Here is an 18,541-nt window from a genome sequence, read left to right as displayed (position 1 = left end):
TGTCAAATGTATCATATTCTGGTTATAGAAATCACTTCCAAAATTATACTTTGCAAGAGTGTGTAAAATTCAGACCATGTGACTGATAACACGCTGATTTATGATGGAAGGAACAACCCTAGCTAAGATAATAGCCTATCTAATTGGTCAAGACACCAGATGGGATGTGTCCAAAAAGCCGAGTTTAAAACCTCAGGACACCATCAAATCCCTCTCTTTCGCGCTCTCTCATCCTTCTTCTCGCCACCGCGTTTTGACGCTGTTTTGGTTTGTTCAGGTCTATGTGATAGCACCTATTGCTATAAACTTGGGATTTCACTTTCTCATTCTCTAAACTCATCCTTTCTCTCTTTCTGCAACGTGTGAATATGTGAATGCGTGTGTTCATGTTAGATTAGTTTATGTCTTAGGTTTATATAAATAAACTCGTATTTATATTGAAAAGAGAAGTATCTTGTGTTTTGTGCTTACAAGTTAATGTCTTAATCTGCCGATCTTGTTACTGTGCGTATTAATAGTGTTTTCACTATATTTTGGATTTTAATATCCAGTGCAGAATTAATGTTATACGGCTCGTTCAGTGAATCGCTGCCGACTCAGTGATCAGCCGCAAAACAGTGATTCTGTTCAAATTCCCTATAAAATCATAAATGATTCCCTTTGAGCTAAATTAAATTATATTTATGCATCAAACCCTACCTTACAGTGGGGCAAAAAAGAATTTAGTCAGCCACCAATTGTGCAAGTTCTCCCACTTAAAAAGATGAGAGAAGCCTGTAATTTTCATCATAGGTATACCTCAACTATGAGAGACAAAATGAGGGAAAAAAAAATCCAGAAAATCACATTGTAGGATTTTAAAAAAAAAAATTGGTAAATTCCTCGGTAAAATAAGTATTTGGTCACCTACAAACAAGCAAGATTTCTGGCTCTCACAGACCTGTAACAACTTCTTTAAGAGGCTCTGTCCTCAACTCGTTACCTGTATTAATGGCATCTGTTTGAACTCGTTATCAGTATAAAAGACACCTGTCCACAACCTCAAACAGTCCAACTCCAAACTCCACCATGGCCAAGACCAAAGAGCTGTCAAAGGACACCAGAAACAAAATTGTAGACCTGCACCAGGCTGGGAAGACTGAATCTGCAATAGGTAAGCAGCTTGGTGTGAAGAAATCAACTGTGGGAGCAATTATTAGAAAATGAAAGCCATACAAGACCACTGATAATCTCACTTGATCTGGGGCTTAACGCAAGATCTCACCCCGTGGGGTCAAAATGATCACAAGAACTGTGAGCAAAAATCCCAGAACCACACGGGGGGACCTAGTGAATGACCTGCAGAGAGCTGGGATCAAAGTAACAAAGGCCTCAAATCCTGCAGTGCCAGACGTGTCTCCCTGCTTAAGCCAGTACATGTCCGGGCCCGTCTGAAGTTTGCTAGAGAGCATTTGGATGATCCAGAAGAGGATTGGGAGAATGTCATATGGTCAGATGAAACCAAAATAGAACTTTTTGGTAAAAACTCAACTTGTCGTGTTTGGAGGAGAAAGAATGCTGAGTTGCATCCAAAGAACACCATACCTACTGTGAAGCATGGGGGTGGAAACATCATGCCTTGGGGCTGTTTTTCTGCAAAAGGACCAGGACGACTGATCCGTGTAAACGAAAGAATGAATGGGGCCATGTATCGTGAGATTTTGAGTGAAAACCTCCTTCCATCAGCAAGGGCACTGAAGATGAAACGTGGCTGGGTCTTTCAGCATGACAATGATCCCAAACACACCGCCTGGCAACGAAGGAGTGGCTTCAGAAGAAGCATTTCAAGGTCCTGGAGTGGCCTAGCCAGTCTCCAGATCTCAACCCCATCGAAAATCTTTTGAGGGAGTTGAAAGTCCATGTTGCCCAGTGACAGCCCCAAAACATTCCTGCTCTAGAGGAGATCTGCATGGAGGAATGGGCCAAAATACCAGCAACAGTGTGTGAAAACCTTGAAGACTTACAGAAAACGTTTGACCTCTGTCATTGCCAACAAAGGGTATTTAACAAAGTATTGAGATTAAATTTTGTTATTGACCAAATACTTATTTTCCACCATAATTTGCAAATCCTACAATGTGATTTTATGGATTTTTTTTTCTCATTTTGTCTCATAGTTGAGGTATACCTACGATGAAAATTACAGGCCTCTCTCATCTTTTTAAGTGGGAGAACTTGCACAATTGGTGGCTAACTAAATACTTTTTTGACCCACTGTGTGTATATATATATATATATATATGTATGTGTGTGTGTGTGTGTGTGTTTGTTTGTTCTGTTTATTGAATGCAATTTCAATTATTCATATAATTACTTACAGGTGAAAGAATATGGCATCTGAATGCATTTTGCTTGAAAATGCACTTTTCTCAGTTTTTTGTCCAAAATGTATTTCTGAAGAAACCTATCTGCATTCAAGTCTATCTATTCAAGTGGTGATAAAACAAACACATGAAGATAGAATTTATATATATATTTTTAAAGCAGAGGCTCGGTTCTTTATTTTGATATATAATATGTTCATATACAGTGGGGGAAAAAATAAATAAATTATTTGATCCCCTGCTGATTTTGTACGTTTGCCCACTCACAAGGAAATGATCAGTCTATAATTTTAATGGTAGGTTTATTTGAACAGTGAGAGACAGAAAAACAACAACAAAAAAATCCAGAAAAACGCATTTTAAAAAAAGTTATAAATTGATTTGCATTTTAATGAGTCAAATAATTATTTGACACCTTTGCAAAACGTGACTTAGTACTTGGTGGCAAAACCTTGTTGGCAATCACAGAGGTCAGACGTTTCTTGTAGTTGGCCACCAGGTTTGCACACATCTCAGGAGAGATTTTGTCCCACTCCTCTTTGCAGATCCTCTCCAAGTCATTAAGGTTTCGAGACTGATGTTTGGCAACTCGAACCTTCAGCTCCCTCCACAGATTTTCTATGGGATTAAGGTCTGGAGACTGGCTAGGCCACTCCAGGACCTTAATATGCTTCTTCTTGAGCCACTCCTTTGTTGCCTTGGCCGTGTGTTTTGGGTCATTGTCATGCTAGAATACCCATTCACGACCCACTTTCAATGCCCTGGCTGGCTTCAATGCCCTGGCAGTACATTGTCCCTTTGATGCAGTGCAGTTGTCCTGTCCCCTTAGCAGAAAAAACACCCCCAAAGCATAATGTTTCCACCTCCATGTTTGACGGTGGGGATGGTGTTCTTGGGGTCATAGGCAGCATTCCTCCTCTTCCAAACACGGCGAGTTAAGTTGATGCCAAAGAGCTTGATTTTGGTCTCATCTCAACACTTTCACCCAGTTCTCCTCTGAATCATTGGCAAACTTCAGACGGGCCTGTACATGTGCTTTCTTGAGCAGGGGGTTCTTGGTACAATTGGCCTTCTTTAAATACTTTCTCATGATTGGATTCACCTTTGTATGGAGGTCAAGGGTCACTGAGGTTACCAAACCAATTTTGAGTTCTAATAATCAGTGAAAAATATAGGGTAGCTTTTTCCTTTACCATAACAAGTCTAGGAAGTCTCAGCTCCCAAGGAAGAGATAGTATTGCATACGCAAGCGAAATGTAGAATGGTATGCATGAGAGGGGCTTCTAATGTATAGAAAACCCGCCTTAAAATCTTGTATATATACCAAAGCCCAGAGACATTCGAGAGACTTTTCTGCAGAAAGGATCTCGGCTTTATTCTCGCTATATAGATAATAAAGTCTTTTCTTCTGGCATCAAACTTCAAGACTGTGCGTAATTCTTCAGAAAGGGACGGGAGACACTACAGTATCGCACCTTGCTGAAGTCGTGTAAGCCTGTAAATAAGGTTCCAAAAACGTTTTGAAAAAGTTCAAAAAAGTTGTGGTCTAAGGTAAGGTGTATAACTAATATGACTCCTAAAAGGATAAGCATGCATGCCGTCAGTGAGCAAAAAATGGTAAATGAGTTAAATGATTTTTACTGTAGGTTCAATGCGGATTCTTATGATTGTAGTGATGTATTGGAGGCTATTCGGCTTGATGATTCTGTATCAAAACCTCAAATAACTTTGATGTTGTTAAGGTTTTTAAAGGTCTTGACATTAAAAAGGAAACTGGGCCGGATGGACTTTCTGCTGCCATTTTAAAAACTTTTGCAGAAGAACTAGCCCCAGCATGGGTGGATATTTTTCAGAGGTCTATTGATTTACATAGTATACCAGCTATTTGGAAAAAGCCAATTATTATACCAGTTCCAAAGAGACCTAGTCCTCAGGAGTACAACGATTATCGCCCAGTTGCCTTAACTTGTATTGTGATTAAGTGTTTGGAGAGGATTATGGTGTGGAGGCTTAAGGAAGAGGTTAACCCTCTGGGGTCGACAAACGCGTATACGCGTTTTGAGGCAGATTTTCCTGATAAGGCCGAAATGAGCTTGAATTACTCTGCCATTTTTGATCGTACAGATAAAAGCAATACACCATTCGAATCTGTAAAGGGTCTACTTTTATTTGTATACACTCATAATAACAACTAAACTTTGTGCTTCTGAAGAATAAAGAAAACAAACAGGGTGTGCTCTCTGTCTTCTCCGTCTCCGCGAACTGTTTTTAGAAACGCGTCACTAAAATGAACTGTAACTCAGCAAATACTCAACACAGAGACATGAGAAATATATCTATAGAAAGCTTGAAGTGTCTACTTTGAAATGAAGCAAGTCTTATCGAAAACAAACATTCTGTGATGAAGTAATCCGTATGAAACCAACACGATGTTCAATCTTTCCCGTCTGACTCATTATCGCTAATGTGATCCCGCTCACGCTGTTCATATGTAAATAGCCACGTGGTAAGTGCGCGCGTGCAAACGCCCAACAACACAAACAAAGAGGAGGTCCTTCATCGCGGCTGTTCGTTTCTGGAAGACGTGCTGAGTAAAAGCAGGATTTCCCTCGAAAGAAGAACACGATTTCACCCAGCAGAGGAGATGAGTAAGTAATGTTTCTTTTTTACATTAGTTAACGTTTTATTGTGACATAAACCTGAACAGATTTAACAGTTAGCTGGGTTTTCCCCCAAACGACAACATGATGAATGCTACGCGTCTAAGAATGTTTAGACCATGTTTATTATTAATACTCTGTTCACAAATAGATTTTAATAGCGTGCTAAACAATAATAATTAGTTTCTCAGATATAAAATATAATTTTTTTATAGTACAAAGTACATCCTTTTATTGTACAAAGCATGCTTGAGTCTGTGGCTACAGAATCATATCATAGGCTACTATAAAATCATACATACTAGACTATATGACTACAAAATCATAGTTGGGTTTTTCCCAAAATATAATTCCTGACTACAATGTTTGAAATTGTGTAAAACATTTTGAATATGATAGGCAATTCATTGTATTTAAATTTCTTACAGCGCTATGATGTTTTCATGCTCTATATAAAACAATAAAAGTAATATGAGTGTACACTGTAACATGATGAATGCTACGAGTCTAAGTATGTTTAGTACATGTTTATTATTAATAGCCTACTCTGTTCAGAAATAGATTTTAATAACGTGCTAAACAATAATAATTAGTTTCTCAGATATAAGATTTCTTTCTCTTTTTTATGATAGTGATATATATGATATTTATGATATATATACAGATGTTCCTGATATTAACATGCTCACAAATGTTTTTTGTTTGTATTTTATTGAATCAGATACCAGCACCAGATGTATCCTGATGTCTCTTCAAACTGTTTTCCTCTGAGAGCTGTACCAACATCAGATGTTCAACTACACTGATATTCTATGTCAAAACAAGCTCCTTCTCTACTGATTATGTTTTTTTCTTCTTGAATCCATGGAAAGAAGTAGAAACACTTAAATAACACACGTAAATATCAGGTATGATTTCCTTGTTTCACTTGTTGAACAGAATCTGTTGCAGGAATGACTCAAAGTCTGTTCACATCTCTGTGGTTAGATCAGTGTGCACAATAATGTGTCTTTGACCTTCATTATGTATGTTTTGATTATACTGTGTTGTAAATAAAATACAAATAATTAAAAACCTTTTTTCAATCTCCTCACATTCTCTCTTACCTGCCTCAAAGTCACAGTCACACTGATGGGCCATTAGGGGCCCATAGGGGAGGGCCCTTTGTCTCTCAGGTGAAAATCACTTGATATTCATGGCCATTGCCACTCCCTCGCATATAGACCCTCGATCACAAAACATGTCTTGAAAATTTTAAATCAATATATTGTTTTCTGTGAATGAGTAAGCAGAATGATTTTCACATAATTTTGAAGTAAATATTCTAGGCTACAAGACTGATTACTCAAAAGTCTTGGTCAGGACTATTTAGTATGGGTTTTAAGGCCTTATTTCAGCTACATTTTTTTTCCCAAAACTTACTAACCACGCATAATATTTTTTTCTAAAAAATGCAAACATGTACATCCATCTTGGTCACATGTTATTGTAGCACAGTTTGTGCTGAATACAAAAAAAAATACATGTTGGTCAATAGTATGTTTTAAGTTGCTGAAATAAGCACAAATATCAGGGCATGTCAAAACATCTCAAGGGCCCCAAAATGACCTCGGACCCCAGAGGGTTAAGGACCATTAAGGACCAAGTTCGCTTATCAAATCAAAAGGGGCACTGATGATGCGATCCTTACTGTGGTGCATCATGTTTTAAAACATCTGGAGGATCCAAAGGCTTATGCCAGGTTGCTTTTTCTCGATCCGAGCTCTGCTTTTAATACCGTGAAGCCACACCTTATGCTCTCCAAACTAAATAGTAAGGCGGCCATCGGGACAAGACCTCGGGAACCAGATGAGTCCTTTACACAATCTGACTTTGCTGCAGTTGGAATTGAACTGCTGGTTTATCTGGCCAGAGAAGAACTGGCCCCCCGACTGAGCCTGGTTTCTCCCAAAGTTTTTTTTTCTTGATTCTGTCACCGCTGGAGTTTTGGTTCCTTGCCACTGTTGCCTCTGGCTTGCTTAGTTGGGGACGCTTAATTTCCAGCGATATCATCGACTTGATTGCACAGATACTATTTAAACTGAACTGAGCTGGACGATGACATCATTGAATTCAATAATGAAATGCCTTTAACTGAAAATTGAGTGTTTAATCTTGTCATTTTACATTATTGACACACTATTTTCCTATTTTGATATTGGAAAGTTGATTTGACACAATCTGTAATGTTAAAAGCGCTATATAAATAAAGGTGACTTGACTAGACAAGGCATCCGTTTCACATTTTCCTGTGTGCTAACGTCAGTAATTATGACTGTCGACTGGCTGACTTGACTCTTGGTAATGTATTTTGCACCCCAGCCCCAAACACATGATTCAACTATAGGCAAGATTTGAAAATTCCGATTCGACTATGTAAATCCTTAGTCGGGGACACCTAATAATTAAATACATAAACGAAAAAAAAAGAAAAAATTATATATATATATATATATATATATATATATATATATATATATATATATATATATATATATATATATATATATATATACACACACACATACACACACTTCTTGATTCTGTAGTATATGAGACTACAGAATCAAGAAGTTGCTGTCTAAAGCATAAATCTGTATATAAATCTCACTAATATATTCATATGTTTTATATTCAAATGATTCATATAAATTCATGTAGTTTTATATTATTTTCAAATTATTTCTAATTTAAAAAATATTAGGGAAAATAAATACAAATTGAATTGCTGCATATGTCATTTACAATCTTTAAATTAACTAGTTTGATATCATCACATACAATGGAGATCAAAATTAGAGAACAACCTATAATTTCCTAAATTTCAATGTCACTGCTTAATCCTATCTGAAGTTATCCTAACAGGAGCAGATTGGGCAGTTTTAAGTATATTTCTTAAATTAATTGTATTCTGAATCACAGTATGAAAACTTAAATGAGATACATAAAAAAGAATTCTGATCGAAATTAAAGACCACTTACAGATACAGTACCTACAAGTTATTGGTGTTAAGGCCTGGTGCTAATTTCCTTAATTATTTGACAAACCCTATTTAAAAAGGCAGCATTCCTTTAATTTTCACTGAGATCGCAAGATGGCAGGCCACTTCTAAGGTGACTGAAATCCTGCTACAGGAGGTTGTCCAGATGAAGGCCAAAGGGATGACGACCCTTTCAGCCATTGCAAGAGAAGTTGGTCATTCCAAATCTGTGATTTCTCGAATATTCCATGCTTACAATGACACTAATTCATTTATGTCCCCCAAAAAGGCTGGTCGTCCACGCAAGACAAATGCATGAGAGGACAGGATAATGCAGAGACTCTCAATGGGGAATTGGTTCAACACTGCAGCTGTATTTGCTTGCCAGTTCAGTGCTGAATAGAGTAAGGATCTGTTTTGGCATGTTTAAGAGAAGTCGGACTGAAAGTGCACTTTGCAGAGAAAGTGCACTTCCCTGCAAGCATCTCCCAATCAGCCTGCTATTTTCATGCAAGACACTGTCCCCGTTACACAGCTTCAAGGATCTGCTTTATCCATTTTGCAAAGAACATTGAAATAATGAAACAGTCAGCCCACAGTCCTGATCTAAACCCAACTGTAAATCACTGGAAAATCCTTGGTGAAAAAGTTATGGCTAAGAAACCCATACAGTTACCAAACTATGGAAGAGGGTGGAAGAAGAGTGGACCAAGATCAAACTAGAAACTAAGAACTAATGATGTCCTGCGGCTGCAAATGTGCTTAAGTCATTCAAAGAAACGGCCTCTACATGTCCTACTAATTTCTGACAGCTGTAACCCTCTAAAATTCTTATTATTCTGCTGCTTCTTCTTCCAGTCTTGAGTCTATGGCAGCCCATAGAACCACTTGCGGGAAAGTTGTGAAATTTGGCACACTGATAGAGGACAGTCTCAATATTACATTTACATTTATGCATTTAGCAGACTTACATTGCATTTAAGTTACAGTTTTTACATTTGATCAGCTCTTGCTTTCCCTGGGAATCGAACCCATGATCTTGGCGTTGCTAGCGCCATGCTCTACTATTTGAGCTACAGGAAAGCAATATTAACCATAGCAAATTTGAAGTCTCTTACTCAAACTCTCTAGCGCCACCACTTGTCCAAACTTTCACTCATGTTTATGCCAAAAACTTTTGAACCGTAAGGCACAAAATTAAAATATTTTTTTCCTCTGAATCCTTAGCTCAAGCAGAGTCGAATGAATTCCAAAATGTAAAAATCATAAAGTTTAGTTTTTTCGCTATTTTTAATTGTTCGTAAAAACCTACTTTTTCGAACTCGTCTTAGACGGTTTGTCCGATTTTCACCAAAATTGGCTCAGATCACCTTCAGACAATGCTGGCAAAAAGTTATGGAATTCAAGTTGATTCTTCCAACCGTTCTCGAATAACGTGCTAACGGATTTGCCGAAATGCACGCAAAAAAGGATCTGAGGCTATATCTCCGCAAAGGTTTGGCGTATTGAGACCAAACTTGGTGTGTGTTATAACAAGCATGACCTGAGACTTAGATTTGAAAGTTGCTTTGACACAATCTGTATTGTTAAAAGCGCTATATAAATAAAGGTGACTCGACTTGACTGAGACTACCTGCAGCGTTTCGGTATAGGTGCTATATCTCTTCTGAGACGAAAGTAAATTCGATTTTAACTTTACAAAAAAATCCTTTCACAAGTTCAAATGAAGAAAAAAATAAAATACAAATACAAATCATGGAGCTTGGATGGATTTTGCGAGCTGGATGTGATGTAAGTCATGCCTTTCATTGTTTCCCCGTTTGTTATTTCAAAGTACTGTCACAGAAGCGTTGGCAACGACACCGAAGGTAACTGAAACAACGCAGTTTAACTTGAGGCGATCATCGAGGTCCAAGCACAATGGCTTGTGTAGATGATGTAGTTATACAATGGATGTCTCTTTTCAAGTAAATTATGAGTCTTTATGTAAGGATTATTATATGGACAATATGCAAATATATAAATAATATAGTGTCCCTTCTTCAGTTGGACATATTCAGTTATTTCTGACAACTTGAATAATATATTGGCAATACAATTAAAATTAAGGTAAAAAAACAAAACAATGGTCTATCTTTAAGAGATTACAGTTTTTGCATACTTATTACATTGGGCTTTATTAAACTTTATGAAAATTTAATGAATTTATATGCAATTTTTTATTACAAGCCAATTTTATTGAACCATTTTTATGATACCCTGTAGCTCTCGTGTGGACCCTTGTTTTTTGTTTTTTTTAGCACCAGCAGCCACTGAATTACACTTCATTTAATTCCATCGATTCAATTCAATTTAATTAAAATTCCAATTCACAAATTGAAAGGCAGACAATTCTTGGACGGATTTTTGTAAATTTAAGTAATCATTTCATATAAATTAATTATTTACTACAAAATCACCAGAAAGTCTCAAAAAATGTGTTTACATTATTTAATTCCCACCTCATTTTGCACGGCTTGTTTCATGATCTCGTCAAAGGTTACGAACGTGTCGTTTCCTCTTATGGCATCCTTCTCTAGATAACCGAGGTGAATGTCAGTAGCAATGAGGATCTTGAATGTGTCCTCATCATCCCTATAAAAAAAATTCAATGTTAGCAGATAACAGTTAAAAGGGTCTTGTAAACGAATGATAGAGTAGCTGTAAATGACAGCTACAACTGTAGGTAAAAAAACTTAATCTGCAATCATCAAAGCTTACATTTCAGACTGTAGTTTTGAGCTGTCATGTGAACAAAGTCAGCTGAAAGTCAGCGTTACAATCACTTTCCGATCAACCACTTTATTCATAGCGTTTTGCTGTTTAAACTACAGTTGAGTTCAAAAGTTTACATACACCTTGCAGAATCTGTAAAATGTTAATTATTTTACCAAAATAAGAGGGACCATACAAAATGCATGTTATTTTTTATTTAGTACTGACCTGAATAAGATATTTCACATAAAAGACATTTACATATAGCCCACAAGAGAAAATAACAGTTGAATTTATAAAAATGATCCCATTCAAAACGTTACATATGCTTGATTCTTACAGTTTTTCACATTTGCTAAGACACTAAACCCTGTTCTCTGAACCAAATTCTCAATAGCCTGAACCAATTTGTCAAATAAATCACTCTTTCTCCAAAACCTTAAACAAGTTTAGGCAGTTTAGACACAGTTGCAGATCTCATGCACTCTTTTTGCAAAACACTAAACACATTTTCACTCACTAAGACACAATTTGCACTGTGATGAACTTGTGATGCAAAACCATTAACACAAGAAAGCAAAAGTTAAGCACAACTGCAAGACAACTGTCATAGTTTACACACGATAATTCAAAAGATGGCACAGGTGCATCCATCAATCTGAGAGGTAGAGGAAGAGTGTGAATACAAGGTGGAGGAAGAGGAAGATGAGGAAGAACAAGACCAAGAACAGTCGTTTCAGATTAAATCAGAGCTACTGTGACAGACCATGTTCTTGTGCATGGAATGATAAAGGCAGCACAAAGTTCAACCTAGTTTAAGCAGATTCTCTGTGGCCACCATAATCAGTTGCAAAGTTAAAAAAAACAGCAACAGAAGAGTGAAATAGGAGAGTTTCGATTTCGGCCCCTAATGATAATGAAAATACAATAATCGAGTTAAATGATTATTGCACCACATTCCGCTCCTTTCCAGCGGTGCTCTTTCGTTCCATAAAAGCCCAATTTCACGGGCTAATCAGTAAAACCATGTAACGTGACTTTTGCAAAATGGGAAGCGCTTGATTTATTAAAGTATATTAAATTTATTCATGTTTTTAAAAGCGTGAAAGAGCAGCGTGAAAGGATTTATGTGATGCGCTCAGAGAATGAACGCAACATGGACATGTAAAGTCATCTTTTAGCTCAAGGTGTATGCCTAAATGGTCAAATACATGCAAAAAATGTGTTAAAATGCAGCGCTTGGTGATTATTCATGTAAATCGTTGTCGGTCATGTAATAAATGAATGTAAAGAGTTGAGAATGAAAATACACGTGTAACGGTAATTTGGATCCATGCGGCTCTTAAAGTGACAGCGGTCTATATTCATGGGTTACACTGTATTTTGATGGTACACTTTAGACATTCAACTAACTAGAAGGCCTGGTTTCACAGACAGGGCTTAGACTAAACCAGGATTAGGCCATAGTTCAATTAGGACATTTAAGTAATTTTCATTAACATGCCTTAGAAAAGAACATTACTGGTGTGCATCTTGAGACAAAACAAAGACACTGATATTTTTAAAGATCAGTCAGTGCACATTTCTTTCAGCTCAGTATTACATTTTAGTCTGGGGCTAGACTTAAGCCTTGTCTGTGAAACTGAACACTCTTTGTTTGCACGTGTCAATGTTTACAAATAGATTAAATAAAAAGGGGCAAAACTGATCTTGGCAAACTATATATTATTCTAAAGGTCTAAGCCTCAAGCATCGATGATAGATCGCTGTTTTTCAACGGAAAGCTTATAAGGAATGCATTTGCTAAATTTATGTAAGCAGTACACATCAAAACATTCAATAATAAAAATGCGTACGTACCAGATTCATCATAATAACGAGTCACAAATAAGGGTGGGCGATATAGCCTCAAAATTATATCACGATATTTCAAGAATATTTGCGATAATGATATTTATGACGATATGAAAAAAATATGGAACAACATTTTATTGGTGATTGCAGCTGGCAGGCAGCAGCATTTATTAGTGCAAACACAATGAAGGGCATTTTCCATCCTTTTCCAATGAGCTACTGTCATTGATGACAGACTACCTAATTCGAAGTGTAAATCTATTGTCATAAGGTGGCAGAAGCAGCATTATAGTCCAATAGTAGTCCAGTGTTGGGCAAGTTACTTTAAAAAAAAAAAGTAATTAGTTATAGTTACTAGTTACTTCTCACAAATAGTAACCGAGTTATGTCATTATAAAAGTAACCAATTACCAGGTAAAGTAACTATTACGTTACTTTTTTTATTTTATTTTTTTTTATGTTCAAATGTGTCAAATAACTTGGATGCCTCCAATATTAAAATGTTAAATGAATGAAATGGGCACTACATGGAATAAATTATTATTTTTAAACATTGTACACTAATACAAAACAACAATTTAAAAATACTTATTTAAGACTGAACATTTTTTTTAACATTCTAGCAGACATTATTCCAACAAAGCACAATTTAACTTAAAATTAATAAGTTAGTAAAATAATATTTTGTGGCCATTTTTGAGACCCCCTTCTTGAATCAGGCATGCAAATAAATGCAGCCTGCTGAGCAGAAGGGAATTCTTTTAAAACATTACAAAATATTACAGATCCCAATTTGAACACTATGTGAGAACGTTATAATAAATGTATTAATAGAGCTGTTGAAATTATTATCATTACTTTTTAATTTTATTTAACAGAACAACAGTAATATTACAATACTAACATTTATGAACGTTGATGGAGCTTTTATTTTGAAACCCGCAGGAAGTCCTCAGTGATTCTTTTTGTTGACAGCAGCAGATTTATAAATTATTCTCATTACTAATTTGGGAAGATGCACGTATCACATTGTCACATGCCTTGTAAAAATTCATAAAAGCGTTACTGAGCAACTGACGAGTAACAGTTTCAGCGCAGATTTCCCTCGCGGTTTGGACTTTGAACCCTGGCTAACGAGACAGCCGCAAGCTCGTGCAGCGCTGTTTGAACGCATGCAAATTCATGGGTATATTAGAAAACACAACGTCCTGCAGTGTGTTTAATTGTTTAAGGCCATTTCGCTATTTTAATCATCATATAGTAACCAGCAACAACCACCCCTTCCTCTTCTCATGGAAGACATGTCATACAGTACTAAACAGTCTCTTGTCAGTGCTTGTAATGATTTTTGCTTCTTTTTCTGACAGTTTTTAATAGTTTCACACTGCAGATGTGTTTGCTGCATTAGTGCACGCCTCTATTTGATCACGTCAAGTCATTGTTCGGTACAATTTATTCTGTCTTTTTGCTTATTCTGAATAATTTCAGATGCCAAACAACATCCCTAGGAAATACAGTCATGGCAAAAAATATCAGCACCCTTGGTAAATATGATCAAAGAAGGCTGTGAAAATTAATCTGAATTGTTAAAAAAATTCACGAAAATCTAACCTTTCATTGGATAGTAAGAATTTAAAATGGGGGGAAATATCATTATGAAATAAATGTTTTTCTCTAATACACATTGGCCACAATTAACGGCACCCTTTTATTCAGTACTTTTTGAAACCTCCATTTGCCAGTTTAACAGCTCTAAATTTTCTCCTATAATGCCTGATGAGGTTAGAGAACACCTGACAAAGAGATCAGAGACCATTCCTTCATCCAGAATCACTCCAGACCCTTTAGATTCCCAGCTCCATGTTGGTGGTGCTTCTCTTCAGTTCACCCCACTCATTTTCTATAGGGTTCAGGTCAGAGGACTGGAATGGCCATAGCAGAAGCTTGGTTTTGTGCTCAGTGACCCATTTTTGTGATGTTTTTGAGGTTTGTGTTTGGATTGTACGGTTGGAAGATCCAAACATGGCCCATTATAAGATTTCTAACAGAGTCAGTCACTTATTGATTTTTTATTTATTTCTAATTTGATAGAATCCATGATGCCATGTGTCTAAACAAGATGTCCAGGACCTCCAGCAGAAATATAGGCCCACATCATCAAAAATACAGCAGTATATTTCATTGTACACATGGGGTACTTTTTTATCCCTGTGTTCACCAAATCCATCTCGAGTGTTTGCTGCTAAAAAGCTCATTTTTTAGTTTCATGTGACCATAGAAGCCAGTCCCATTTGAAGTTCCAGTCGAGTCTGATAACTGAATATGCTGGAGTTTGTTTTTGGATTAGCTAGAATTGTTCTTGAAACCCTCCAAAACAACATGTGGTTATGTAGGTGGTGTTTGCCAAATTTTTTTTTTTTTTTTTTTTTTTTTTAAGGTTTTCTGACCCCGAGACTCAACTATTTTCTGCAATTCTCCAGCTGTGGTCCTTGGAGAGTCTTTAGCCACTCAAACTCTCCTTCTCACCGTGCATTAGGACGATATAGACACACGTCCTCTTCCAGGCAGTTTCGTAACATTTATGTTGATTGGAAATTCTTAATTATTGCCCTGATGGTGGAAATGGGAATTTTCACTGCTCTAGCTCTTTTCTTAAAGCCACTTCACTAATTTGTGAAGTTCAATTATCTTTGGTTTTTCTCATTATGATGGATGATTAAGGGAATTTGGGCTTTGTTTTCCCTACTATTTATATTTCTGTGAAACAGGAAGCCATGACTGGATAATTTCATGTTCATAATCACCCTGGAGTGCTCAAAATTGTGAATATGAATGGGAATATACTTCAGAGATATTTTACTTATAAGAATTTCTAGGGGTACCAATAATTGTGGCCAATGTGTATTACAGAAAAACATTTATTTCATAATGATATTTCCCCCCATTTTAAATTCATATTATCCAATGAAAGGTTAGATTTTTTGTGAATTTTAAAAACAAAAGATCAAAAGGATTAACAATGCAGATTAATTTTCACAGCCTTCTTTGATCATATTTACCAAGGGTGCTGATATTTTTGGCAATGACTATGTCATCAAGTCACTATATCATTGATATCGTGATATGACACTTTTATATCATGGAAAAATTTCTACCGGTATTATTGTGGATGGTATGATAGGGCACACCCTAAACGCATCCACTGCTGTAAATACCGGTTTAGTTAGAAAGGTAAGGGTCCACGGAACAACGTCCCATAGAGCACTGAAACAATAACGTAATATGGATGATTATTCCTTTGTTTACGTATCATTTCTTCAGGGAGAGTTATTGTTAGTATCCGTTATGAAATAACACGTGCTCAAAAAAAGTCTTGGTAGTAAAAGGCAACATGGTTTTGCAGCATACAGTGTCACAAACAGAATGAGACCATCCAATAAAAAAAAAAAAAAAAAAAAAAAACGCGGAATCTTGTTTATTTGAATTCTGGCACTCTCTTGTGACGGCTCATGACACACGATGTGACGCACCTGTCATCTGATGGGGGCGTAGTGATCGGCTTGTTTCACAAATAATTTCTTTTTTTTTTCCTATTCAACATTTTTCATATATGTGTTTGTGTGGAATGTGGCTGTATCTGTATGATTACCATCATCTGTATGACTGATCATCAGCGTGTGATTACTGACTGTATGACCAGCAATCAGTGTGAATGCTGTATGTCTGGCAATCAGAGTATGTACTTGAGTTAGCTAGACATAGCTAGACATGGTCTCAGAAAAATGGCTGCAGGAATCTAATTTTTCATGGTATCTAATTCAAATTTGAAATATAAACACGAGACATGTGACTTTCAACCCATTACTTTTCTGGATTGCTCCAGGACTGATTTAATGTATTTGTATATGAAATAATTAATATATATATATTTTTTTTTTTTTTTTTTTATTCAGTGTGGTACAATTTTTTAAGGCACTTCAGTGTCTATAACGTTTTATCTTTTTAGAGTATTATCAACTCTGGATGATGGATAGTAAATCCCAAAGTGTCTTCTTTACAAAGACACCAAAATTGTGTGTGTAGCACACTGTTGTCAGGAACTGTTACCATTTTAATTTAGGTAGGTTATTTTCAGCTGTGAGTCCCAAAATGGGGGGTGCAGGTTAACAGGTTAAAATATCACACAATCTTAACTTCTTATTTACTGAACTGTTGTATAAAAATCACATTTGCACTCATGCTACTGGGACATAAACAGCACTTGTGTGATATTGCTCTCACTGCTCATCTGGTATCACTTATGAGACGTAAATGAGAGACAAAAACTCATACAGGAGCATTTTTGCCCCAATATCTAGAATTTTAGGGCATAACTGCACTTATGTTGTAGCCCTGCATCATATTTATCAACAGTCAACTATATGAAGTATGAAGTTTTATTGCATTATTTTTTCATAGTTAATTAAGTTAACGTGTTAAACTGACAGCCCTAATATAACACGTCAAAATTATTAACGCATTTCATGCACTTGCCCCGCCCCAGACTTACGTGAGTCGTCTGACATTTCATACAGCTGGTTGATGACAAATATGATGCAGGGCAACAAACTCACTGCGTGATGGAGCCTAGAGAGCGTAGTTAGTGTGTCCCAAAATTCAATATATGGGGCAATGCGCCTGTTTGAGTTTTTGTCTCATATTTACAACATACGGTTAAGCAATATCACACGAGCAATAAGTGCAATATCACACGAGTGCAAATGTGATACTGATCTTATACAAAAGTTCAATAAATAAATTAATAGTGTTATTTTAGATGCAACGTTGTCTGTTTTGCTCAATTTTGCCAAAGAAAATATAAAAACAAAGCAGAACTGTTCATCTCGGAGCAACACACAGCTGTATTTAATTTCTTAATACATGTTTTGAACGAATTTGATGACAGACCGATCGGTGTATGACATCAAAAGTCAATTCAAAAGCATGCAGAGTCGTCTGCTCTCGCCGTAGTTTGATGTCATGTACACCAATCAATCTGATGGTGATGATCCGCTTCAAGTCGAACAAGCCTAATGATTCAATGGACCATACACAAAGAGAACCATTTACTCAAACGAATCAAATGAATAAATGACTCAATGACTTCATCATTAAGACATTTACCACCACCTACTGGCAGTTTTAGTTTATTATTTAGAGTATCATTCCATTAAAAAAATAATTTCATATCTCCATATTAACAATAATAATGAAAATGGTTAAAGGTACAGTTCACCCACCCAAAAATGAAAATTCTGTCATCATTTACCCACCCTCATTGCCCAAAAGAGTATATGTAATAAAACTAATGTTGAATCAAACAAAATATTTCTTACTGAAGCTACTTTCTGTAATGTCTGTTTGATGCTTTACACAACAATAACTTAAATTTATCATTTGGGAGTAATTTCTCAACCAAATTTGGTGCATGATTAATTTGTGATTAATTAATCACCACATCATGTAATTAATTAGATTTAAAAATTAAATCGCTTACCAGCCCTAATATATATATATATATATATATATATATATATATATATATGACCCTGGACCACAAAACTAGTCTCAAGTCGCTGGGGTATACTTTTAGCAATAGCCAAAAATACATTGTATGGGTCAAAATTGTCAATTTATCTTTTATGCCAAAAATCATTAGGATATCAAGTAAAGATAATGTTCCATGAAGATATTTTGTAAATTTCTTACCATAAATATATCAAAACTTACTTAGCTTTATACAATATACTGTATGTTTATTATTAGTGAAACTAGTGCTGGGCGGTATACCGGTTCATACCGAATACCGGTGTTTATTTTTCTTATGATATGAATTTTTAAAATACCGCAA

At 36.1% G+C, this 18,541-nt stretch overlaps 1 protein-coding gene across 3 annotated transcripts in view; it reads right to left on the bottom strand.

Moving 5' to 3' along the window:
* The window catches only part of mre11a (MRE11 homolog A, double strand break repair nuclease), a 191,668-nt gene that overhangs the window by 159,120 nt on the left and 14,007 nt on the right, over window positions 1-18,541 (bottom strand). For all 3 annotated transcript variants that reach the window (XM_058799759.1, XM_058799760.1, XM_058799761.1), the window contains one exon: window positions 10,545-10,677. In XM_058799759.1, coding sequence (XP_058655742.1) covers window positions 10,545-10,677 — 133 coding nt within the window. The remainder of the gene's footprint in view (window positions 1-10,544; window positions 10,678-18,541) is intronic.

This window comes from Onychostoma macrolepis, chromosome 15, assembly GCF_012432095.1.
Source record: "Onychostoma macrolepis isolate SWU-2019 chromosome 15, ASM1243209v1, whole genome shotgun sequence".
NCBI classification, from domain to species: Eukaryota; Metazoa; Chordata; class Actinopteri; order Cypriniformes; family Cyprinidae; genus Onychostoma; species Onychostoma macrolepis.
The sequence above is the reverse complement of the archived record's forward strand: the minus strand, read 5'-3'. Positions and strand labels throughout refer to the sequence as shown.